Genomic DNA, 10,676 nt, shown 5'->3' with positions numbered 1-10,676 from the left:
TTCTGCTCCTTTTATGACCTTGAACAAGTCACTGGAGTTACCAAGGTTTGTTTTACCCTCTGCCTGCAGAGAACAGGGATAGTTCCCCCATGCTTAGTTGCTAGTGCTGGGGTCAGAGAGAGTGTCTCGGAGATTAAATCATGTTCTTAAAGCGCTTTAAAAATCAAAATGAATTTGTGCCAGGAGTGCGAACAGCTTTGCCGTTGCTTTTTTAGGTTCTGCTCTTGGAACTGGATCCACATGGGCAAGTCTTTGTGTCCGTGCAAGGCGCTGTTGAGGTAAGCAGGATTTTGCAGGAGCTCTGGTGGCTTGTGGTGTCTGACCTGGTTGCTGACCCTCTGTGCTGCCTTCTGTCGATCTTTCAGGGCACAGAACTGAAAAATGTGATAAATGTTTATGCCTGTTTATTGATCGTGTTGGGCCTAGTTCTGTATGGGAAGACGATGTGGGGCCGTAGTTGTACAGTGCTTTTAAAATGTCTCTGCCTCACTGCTTTTTGTTTGTTTCCCGTTTCTTGCTCCCACTTTTTAAAGCAGCTTTCGGCAAATACTTGTTCCCATGTATAAAGATGTCCTTAGTGGACCTAGGGAAGAGGTTGCTAGAAGCAGCTCGCAAAGGCGAAGATGACGAAGTGCGAAAGCTGATGGCCAGCGGTGCTCCCTTCACCACTGACTGGGTACGTCGGAGGAAGAGACGTTGGGTTTCTGTGTGAAACAGGTTGCGTGTGTTCTCTTAGGGCTGAACCTAAAGGATACAAATGGAAATTGGAGCAGTAAAACCAGAATGTGGATTGGCAGAAAATGCGTCTCTGGGTTTCTGTGGCGGAGCAGATTCCAGATGAAGCACTTTAAAAACCAAGACCTTCTTCAGGCAAAGATGAATTGACGTTTGTGTAAAGATTGGTCTCTGCCTAAAGCACGGGAGCACAGTCATAAGTACCCAGACAGCAGTTTAAGAAGTCTGTCTTCTTAAGACAGATTAAGAAGTGCAGTTCCCGACAGCTGAGATAAATGATGAGTCAAGTAAAATTGGAAGAACTGTTAAACCTCTCAGCAGCAGGAAGTTCTTTCAAGAATGCTGCATTTAATTGTTTAAACTCCCTCAATGAACAAACTCATCTTTGGGGTTTTTTTTTTTAATTTCCTTAAAAAACCCAAAACCCTGAAAACAAACCAGCCCATCCTGGGTTGGAAAGGAAATAAAAGCTTTAATGAAACTGAAGAATAACAGTTGGATAAACAGGGAACCAGAGTATAACGAACAAGCCATCGGTAGCCATTTTCCCTCACCAATTGTCTTCACTTCCTAGCTTATCAGCCTGTTCATTCATAAATTTGTGAGATGAAGGAATTAACTGTATCAGAGGTAGCAGAGCCTAGTAATGTTGTAATCCTGCCCTGTTCTAAGCAGCAGTGAAATTATCTGTCATGATACAGAAATGGCAGAGCTGTTCTGCTGTGGTTTGGAAAAGAAGCAGAGTGATGCTCAGGGATAAACGAGTGGTACAGTGAAGAAAGTAAAGCATGTTTGATCTTCAAGTTATCAGATAACATAAAGATCCCTGAAAAGTTTTACGTTTATCAGGAAAATCATTGGATGTGCGGCCCCCTATTTCTGAGTGGAGAAAAAAAAGGTTAAATTAATTTCTTCCGGAGGCTTTGTCATTCTAATTACTGCTGGATACACACATGGTGATTACTGTGCCTGTCCTCTCCTGCTGTGAACCGGCAGTAACTCTTCTAAATTAACACGCAGCTTGGGACGTCGCCTCTTCACCTGGCTGCCCAGTACGGCCACTATTCGACAGCAGAAGTGCTGCTTCGAGCTGGTGTTAGCAGAGATGCCCGAACAAAAGTGGACCGGACGCCACTACACATGGCTGCAGCTGATGGACACACTCATATTGTAGAACTGCTAATTAGGGTAAGTACAGTAAATCAGATACCACTTTAAGGCTGGTCTAAATGGCCCTTGGAGTTAAGTGTTGATGTCGCTGTTTAAATGCTAGTGCAGGCACCACCTTTAAGACATTGAGAGAAGACAGCGCCCAGACAAGTAATGCTTATTTCTTTCAGAACGGGGCTGATGTAAATGCCAAGGACATGCTGAAAATGACCGCTTTGCACTGGGCGACAGAGCACAACCACCGAGACGTCGTAGAGCTGCTCATCAAATACGGAGCTGATGTCCATGCTTTCAGCAAGTTTGATAAATCGGCTTTTGATATTGCTTTGGACAAGAACAATCCAGAGACTCTGGTAATGCTACAGGTAGGTTGAGGAAGGAGGAACTTGCTGGTAATTCTCTGACCCAGAGCTGTACCTGCGCGAGAGTGAGAGGGATCCTGTTGTGTCCGATGGGATCATTTTCTGTTTGCAGAGAGAACTAGAAACATGGAGGTGGATAAGGTTTGTTTTATTTCTAGATCAACCGGTGTGTGTCTGCTAGGACTCAGCGGTGATGGGGTTTTATTGCCAGGCATCTTGCGCGGTTGTAGTGTAAGTTGCCAAGTTTAGGTGGCAGTTTTGTCACAGTCTTTGCACTGGTGTCCCTGACGTGCTGCAGAGAGAAATAATCTGCCTCTAAAATGTTTCAAGGATGCTAAATACCACAGAAAGCATGACGAATGTATGCCTGACCCCACTCTCTTTCCTAGGAAGCAATGCAGAACCAGGTAAACACTCATCCAGAGAGAACGGATCCCATCACCAACACTGTGACTCTCACTTCACCATTTATTCTTGCACCAGGGGAAGTTCTCAATCTCGCTAGTCTTGTCTCTTCAGCAAACGCCAAAACAACCTCAGGTAAGGTTTGTGTGACCTTGAGTGGGAAAGTCTTGAAAAAAGTTCCTAAGACTGCTTACCAGTAGAGGGCAGATGGTCATTTAGCAGAGGAAAAGTGAAATACAGCCAAACACACCCAACTACTGCTTCCTACTCCAGAATATTTTTGCTGTTGAAGGTTACAAAGCAGATTTCTAGCTGATGTAAATAAAGGTGGTTCCACTGGAAGTGGCAAAGCTCTGCTGAGCTCAGCTGTGGGTCTGCTCCAGGTCTGTTACAAGCAACAGAGCTTGAGAAAATGGATTTGGCTGATTGCAACAGAGGAATAATGAGAATTATTGCCTGTGCCAAATCCTGAGCACTGCGGAGCGGTTGGGGAATGGTTTGCTTTGTTCTTTACTGGCTTCAAGAGTTGAGTGATGTTTTGCTATATATAAATGTTGAGTAAGGAAATTGCAGAATAAGCAGGTCCGTTGGGTATGTAGCTTACTCCTTATTTCTTCTGTCCCACATGTTAGATGGAAATAATTAGGTTCCTCATTGTTCTGTGAGCCTTATTTTGGTGGGGAAGACACTTTTAACTTAAAGCTGAGTGCGAATTCTTTTTGTGTAATTCCAATTTTCATAATAACTCTTAAAGTGAATTTTCTGTATTTGGGGAAATCCAAACCATTGTTTCTTTTCAGTCTCAAGGAGGCTACTAAATGCAAGTTTTGTGAAGCTATTTGGCCTCATCCTGCAAACACTTCTGCATGTGAGTAATTCTTTGGTTAGTGGGACTGTTCACATGCGTGAATGTTTGCTTATTAGCTAGAGAGTGCTTTTAAAATCCCAGATACTGATGTTCTGCGGTCCGACCCAGACCTCTCTGCCTGTGCCTGGCCACAGCGACTTCAGCAAAGCTCCAGACTTGCTCTCAAAGCTTTTGGGGCTCCTCGCAGCTTTGAGGCACTGACAAATCCTAATTTAGAAGGGGAAAAACAACCACAAGTGTTCCTGTTCCATCTGTGAGGAAAATGCAGTGTGACTGGCGCACAACATCTTCAGTCAAGGATATTCCACAAACTCAAAGGGGTGTAAAACTTGGGATTTTTGTACCCTGGGTGACGCTTTCGCCATGGTCAGCGTCACTGTCTCTGCAGGCAGATCTGGCTCTGCCTGCAAGCCAGGTAGGAGTCAGGGACTGACGCCCCGCTGAAAGGCTGTTAGAAAACTGCTGATTTCCAGCTTAAACACATTCACAGCCTGTTTAGACCTTCTCCTGGTGCGAATGCAGCCCTTTAGTTGAAATCATTCTTCTTTTTCCATCGCCTCCATCCCTGTGATGTGGAAATCGCTCCTGTCCCCTCTCTGCCTTTGTTTTGCTGGGCTAAGCAAGCTGGTCACCCCGAGTCCCTTGAATCCATCCGTGGTGTGTGGGTGAGCGGCCGCAGCGCTCCAGATGAGCTCTTGGCACTGGCCTTGTAAATTCCCGTCTCTCACCACACCTCTCTTCATGTATCCTGCAATGTAATCGCCTTTTTCAGTGCCACAACACGGTGGTGGCTTACTGCCCACGTGTCACTGGACTAAAATACCCTGGGTTTTTCCCCCCACGACACTTCAAGGACTGATCATTGCTGGTCTGCGTGAAAATAGCCCGTGTCTCCTGCTCTAGGCCACGTCAGTTTTTTTCTCATTTCCCACAAGAGGGCATCAGCGACTGCGCCTTCATTATAACAAAAATCTCTTATTTGACACTTAGAGCTAATAATTGTTCTTGTCTCTTTTAAATTCCCTATGTCTTCCCTTACTGAAAAAGTTTTTAAATGGGAATAAGTCTCTTCAGCGGGTCTGAAGAAATCTGGTTACAAGCTGCTGAAAACAGTCACTAGGCCTGTGGTATTTTCACGTGCCTAGCCCACCGCCTTTTGAAAGTATCGTTCTTTGAAAATAAGTCCTTCAATAACCTTTGTAAAATCAGGAGTCGGTGAGAAAGAGAGAAAATAGGTTGCAAGGGTTAAGGCAGGGGAACTTTAGATGAACTTCCTTTGTATCTTATAATCTGTTTATCTACGCTGGCAATGAGGTACAGGATCTCTTTTTTTTTTTTTTTTTTTTTTAAAAGAGGAATTGTGGGTTATATGCACTGAGTTTGCGCCCGTTTAGTTAATTTCCTGTTCCATTCTTATTAAGTCTGCCTTTGAATAGGAATTACTATGGTCAATTGGAGGAAGAAACATTGTTTTTTGGAACCCAGACGACTTGTTTATCTCATTCAAATCAATACCCCAGTGCAGTAACTGTGGTCTTTCCGTTACTGAAGCTGAGAGGGGAGGAAGAAAGGACCTGTGTGCCCAGTACATTGAAATCAAGTGATATACGTAACCAATTTCTGCATTTGAGCAAAAGCCTCTGTTAACTGGCTTGTGCTAAAACGTTTGGTCTATGAAGTAATGCTGAAGACTGTACTTGGAGACTTTCCCAACTGAGGAAGAACTTGGGTGCTGTAATTTACTCATAATAGCAAACGAGTTTAATATATTCTTTCGGTTTTGCAACTTTTGAAAGTTCCAATACAGCGCGAAGCCAAGTAATTATGTGCGTAGCAACCGCTCTGCACAACATTACAGCAATCAGACTCCAGCACGTCTGCGAGTGTCATCAGGCAGCGTGGCTGCATCTTGAAAAGCCGTCCACGTCTCCAGATCGAAGCTCGGCATGCCAAGTAGCCCGGCAGACAGCCTGCCTTTCTGTAGTTCTTACAATAAAGCTGGAGCAAGTCGGTTCACATTTGCTGTTCTTTTTGTTCCGCGATTCAGAAATAACTTAATAAAATATTTGTTTTAAGTTTGGTTAAAATTACCATAAAATACTCGGAGTGGGTGCAGTCTGTTCTAAGGTAGTATCAAAGCCCTTTTAACATTTAGTAGAGGCACCTCTCATGAAAAATGATCTGTACCACCTCCCTTTCTCATTGACCATTAGGAGCCCAGAAAATACTTCATACCTGATGTCTTGATCTCTAGATGACAAAACTGTTGCATTCTGACTGCTTTATTCACTTTAGATACGGCAGGTCCTGAAGATCCTTCAGTTTGCCCTCATCTTTCCCAACCAGGTGACTCGCATGTCTCTACGGTGCAGTTTTCCAATTCAACGACCTCCGTACTTGCCACGCTTGCGGCCCTCGCTGAAGTATCGGCACCGCTTTCCAACTCAAACAGAGACACAGGTAGGGGGAGCCGGTCAGATGCTGATTCAAATTTGTGTAGTTCTAGCGAGTATCTTGCAAGGAAATCGGAGGAAATTTAAGATGTGGAAGTGAATTTGCCTTCTTTCAGGGTAAGGAAAAGATGATGATAAGTATTTCTGAGGCAGTGGGTTGATTTTGTTTATTTATTTATTTAATCCCAGCTCAAACTTAATTAAAAAACCAGCAACTGTTACCAATAGAGGTAACTTAATTTTTATTAACCAGCATGTCTGACCCGGACATCACAGTATGTTGCTCTTCACGTGCTTTAACGGTTATATAAAAAAGAAAAAAAAAAAAAAAAAGTGCTCCAGATCATGGGTTTACTTTAATATATAAACGTAGCTAAATATTTGTTTAGGAAGGAAATTGTCTGAAATGTTTTCTGTCCCCAGTTTGCTGTAAAACGTTGGTGGTCAACAAATGTTTTGAGTCTCTTGAGGCTCTGGTAACTTTTTCTTATAGAAGGGCTTGGGCGTTTTTTGTGTTTGGGTTTTTTTATGATCTTTTATGGTATGTTTGTAAAGTGTCATGTTTGACCTTTAATTAACTTCAGATTTAGAAATTTGATAAAGTTAAAGTTTATATAATCCTTTCACCTTCCTTTCATTTATTTTCCCCAAAGCTAAGTGTTTTTCCTAGAATCTAGAGACGAGCAATTTGACTTCTTTAAGCTGCTGGTGCCACACCACTGATTCCTTGACCTGTGGTGCTCGAGCGTTTTCCTCTTTGGCACCCAGAGCGCACGTAGCAGGTCAGATCCCCTCTGTTTCCTGCGCTTGCAGCGTACGCTGGGAGCAGGATGCAGCCGAGGGTTTGCAATCCTGATTATTGGCGCGAGCCATTAAGTCACACAAAAAGTGTCCCAGGGAGTTGAACCCGTCTGCGGTCATCCGGCCAAACTAAACAGCCTCCTCATGGTTGCTTTGGCCGTGCTCGTGTGGACGGGGCTCTTGAGGCACAAAGAGTTTTCTACATGTGGTTTGTCTTCGTTAGAGCTGGGGGAAGGGTCATGGAAGGAAGCTTTGCAGAGCCAGGTCTGCTTAACAGCTGCCTCCAGCTCCAGACTTTCTAATTTAATTAATATGCTTGTATGCTAGTGCTTACAAATTTACACAAAAAATGCTGGTTTTACTCTAGAAGACACGTTTTGCTAAGGTGTAGTGGATTTTATTTTCTTTCCCCTACTAAGACTTACTGTATTTCCAGATTGTTTTTCATAAGAAGGCCTCCCAGGAGTCTCAAGCTGTGTACTTGAGCTTTTTCACTAGGCTTCAGTTTCTATTCAAGGAAGAGAGAAGGAAACGCTGACTTTTTTTTGGCACTTACTTTGTTTCTCAAGGTAAGACGGAGGAAATAGTGGAAGCAAATTCTGTCGATTCTGCCATACAACAAGTGGTTGGCAGCGGAGGGCAGCGCGTCATCGCCATTGTAACAGACGGCGTTCCCCTGGGCAGCCTGCAAACAGCCATCCCCACCAGCGGCCTCAGCCAGCCCTTTATCCTAACCGTGCAAGACGGACAGCAAGGTAAGGAGGAGCTGAACTGGGAAGGCAGCGCTGCGGATTAACTTCAAAAAGAAAAAAATAACTGCTGCCTGTGAACGCTGTCGAGCCCCGCAGGGCAGGCGGCTGGTGTGATCTGGCTTGTCGGCGCTGTGGTGTCACAGATCCCTGTCTGACTGCTGGGCTCCAGGAGGGGTTAAAATGTCTGTGTGACTTACGTCAGCGGGAAAGCTTGCCAGCGACGTGTTTGTAGCTTAATACACATTCACGCTGCTACGCTTTAATGTTTTGGTCTTTGCATTAAAACCAAACACCTTTAGTAGAACGTTGCAGAAAGAGAAATGCCAAGTGAGCCGTTGTCTCTTTGGCAGCCGGGCAAAGACGATTCCTTTATCTTGTGGCGAACTTCCCGGTCTGGGAGTAAATCACTCGGCCGATGAAACTGCAACCTGTTATCCTCAGCAATCACTCCATCCTTCTTGTAAAACTTAGTATTAGGCCATTAATATCAGCTTAAATACACCTTTTCCTCCTATAACTAGTTATATTGCCTAGGGCAATATAATCTGTCGATTTTACAAGGCAAATGTAAATCGTGTTCAGTAAAGCAGGGCAGAGCTCCAGAGTGCTCGTACAGTGAATTTTTGTTTCCTCAAGGGATGTAATTCATCAGCCTTGTCTACTACCGACAATTCTTTTAGCATGTCCTAGGGATACTCGATTATTTGGATTAATGTTGGTGCAGAAAAAGAGGATTAGGAAGCAGGGCAGCTCTCCTGTAACGTGCATACAGTGTTAACAGTGTGAGATAGGTTACATCAATTCTGTCTGTTTACGGACTTCACGAGTGAAAAGCAATTTTCTAAAGCTGTTAATTATTCAGAATTATTTGCCAAGTTACTGCAAATAATTCCTGGCTTGTAACCCATTCTTAGCCTAAGGAAGACAAAGGGAGAACTGTTTAGGTAGATCTACCTTCAGTAGCTCACGTGGTGCGTTTCTCTTCTTGGTTGGACGAATTCTTGCTTCTGGCTTCCCAAAGTGAAAACCCATGTTTGCAGATTTAAAATGTGTTTATTCTCTGGAGTATTTGCAGCTCTTGCGTGCGCTTAAAGCTGATTCAGAGCTTAGCCACTGGGACTGTCTGTACCGGGAATTTTCGAGAAGAGCTTTCTATTCCTCTTGCTTAGCCTGCCTTGGCTATTAATTGCATTACTGAGGCATCAGAATGATAGTTTTTACCTCACATGTTTTCTAAGATGCAAATCTTTGACTTCGGATTCTGTCAGCTCCGTTGTGGTGAAATACTCAAGTATTTGAGAGACCTGAATAAAGAAAACGGGGAACCCGGTCCAGAGTTTCTCTCCTCGCCGGGAAGACTTCGGCATTGCCGGTGTACAGGTCTCCTCTCTTTCTCCAGAACCACGCTGATGCACTGACTTCAGACAAGTCTTTCAGGAAACACCTATGCAAAAGCATGTCTCGCACTGTATAATTTGTCACCTTTTTAATTTTTCAGTTTTAACTGTACCTGCTGGTCAGGTTGCAGAAGAGACTGTTATTGAGGACAGAGATGATGCAGAAGAGGAAGAAAAGCCACTGGCCAAGAAGCAAAAAGTGGAACAAAATGTAGATGACTCGAAGGAAGACAAGGTAGATACTCCTGCTTGTAACTTTGATTGCCGCCGTCTCCTGCGTGTTCCTCTGCTGTGCTGAGGATGTCAAAAGCCATCTCAGAACAGAAACGAGCTGCGCCCTGCCCGGCTGAGCCCGGGGATGTCTGTAACAAACTCTGCTGGGTGGTTCCCTGCTCTTCCCGCACATGCTCCTGCGTTAGCAATGAACACGCAAGCAGTTGAGAGGAGCGATGCTCAGTTGAGTATAGGTGGGAGGAAAAGAGCCAGCTAAATCACTTGTTGCCGTTTTGCCTATGCTGAAGCTGTAGCTCAGGGTTTTTAGATGAATCGTGGTCGTTTACTGAGGTTATTTAGGATTTCCTGTAGGAGCACAACACACGGGCTGGGAGTAAGCCGAGTCTCAGCTCTTCATAAAGCAGCAGGAACGACTCTCCCATCGCTCTCTGTTGGGGAGGAAGAACGTTCTTCTCGATTGCCTCTCAACTTTTCAGCGCTAATAGCTCTTTATTTTTCTTGCGTCTTGGTTACACCTGCTTCCAACCTTTGAAATGCATCACGGTGAGATCACGCATGACTTCCCAGCCCACCTCCCTGCACGCTGCGGGGACGCCTGCCAGCCGCTTTGTGCCTCCGTGTCCCGGTTGCCTCTGGTAACCTGTGATGAGCAAGCCAGTTGAACGGAACTTGACCCAAGCATGTTTCTAGCGCCGCCGTAGAGCATTTGGCTTTTGTAGCTCGTAACTGTTGGAGTGCTTGCACGCCCCGTTTCCTTCATGTCGCAGGTTGGGCCTCCATCGTGGGCTCTCTCAACTTTTGTTTTCTGTAGGACAGCGTTGAAAGGGAAGTGCTACAGCAGCAGTTGCAAGAGGCGAACCGGAAGGCTCAGGAATATCGCAGCCAGCTCATAAAGAAAGAGCAAGAGGCGGAGGAGTACCGGCTGAAGCTGGCAGCCATGGTGAGGCAGCAGCCCAACGGAGCTGAGGTGACGGTGCTCGAAGAGGTCGCCGAGGTTGACCCACTCGTGGTAACCTCAGAAGACGTCAAGGAATCCGTGCTGTCCATACTGGAAACGGATCAGCCAACTGATATTGCTGTGGAAACTGTAACCTCCTAATCCTTGGTGATTGACTGGGTTTTGTAAAGGAAAATAACTTTTTTGTTTGTTTTTTTTTCTGTTAAATAAGGTGCTGTTGGCGAGCGGTGTTGAGAGCAGAGGGCTGTTGTCAAAGCCACCCCATCGCCAGGGGTAGAAGCTTCTCCAGCCGCTCGCAGCATAACTCCGCTTTCAGCGCGGTGCCAAAAGGTGCTCTTAAAGCTTCACCTTGAGAGATTGGAAGCTTTTTTACAAATTTTTAGCCAGTGAGTAACCTGACGGCTTATTTGGTGATGTCAATACCTGCATTGTTGGGGAGTGGAAAAGAAATACCTCATCGCCAAAGCAGCTGGTATTAGCGCTCAGCTGCCTGGAAATTACAGCACTGAAAACAGACTCGGCAATAACCTGAGGTGTTCGC

General features: G+C 45.0%; 1 protein-coding gene across 1 annotated transcript; it reads left to right on the top strand.

The window, feature by feature from the left end:
- Positions 1–568: 568 nt before the first annotated feature.
- On the top strand, positions 569–10,276 carry GABPB2 (GA binding protein transcription factor, beta subunit 2). The gene is made up of 8 exons (XM_009583170.1): positions 569–676; positions 1,756–1,923; positions 2,076–2,270; positions 2,657–2,807; positions 5,887–6,000; positions 7,364–7,549; positions 9,045–9,178; positions 9,989–10,276. Exons 1-8 carry the CDS (start codon positions 569–571, stop codon positions 10,274–10,276), a joined length of 1,344 nt encoding a protein of 447 aa, XP_009581465.1.
- Positions 10,277–10,676: the final 400 nt, after the last annotated feature.

This window comes from Fulmarus glacialis, unplaced genomic scaffold (assembly GCF_000690835.1).
Source record: "Fulmarus glacialis isolate BGI_N327 unplaced genomic scaffold, ASM69083v1 scaffold15570, whole genome shotgun sequence".
Taxonomy (NCBI): Eukaryota; Metazoa; Chordata; class Aves; order Procellariiformes; family Procellariidae; genus Fulmarus; species Fulmarus glacialis.
This window is presented reverse-complemented; position numbering and strand designations above follow the sequence as displayed.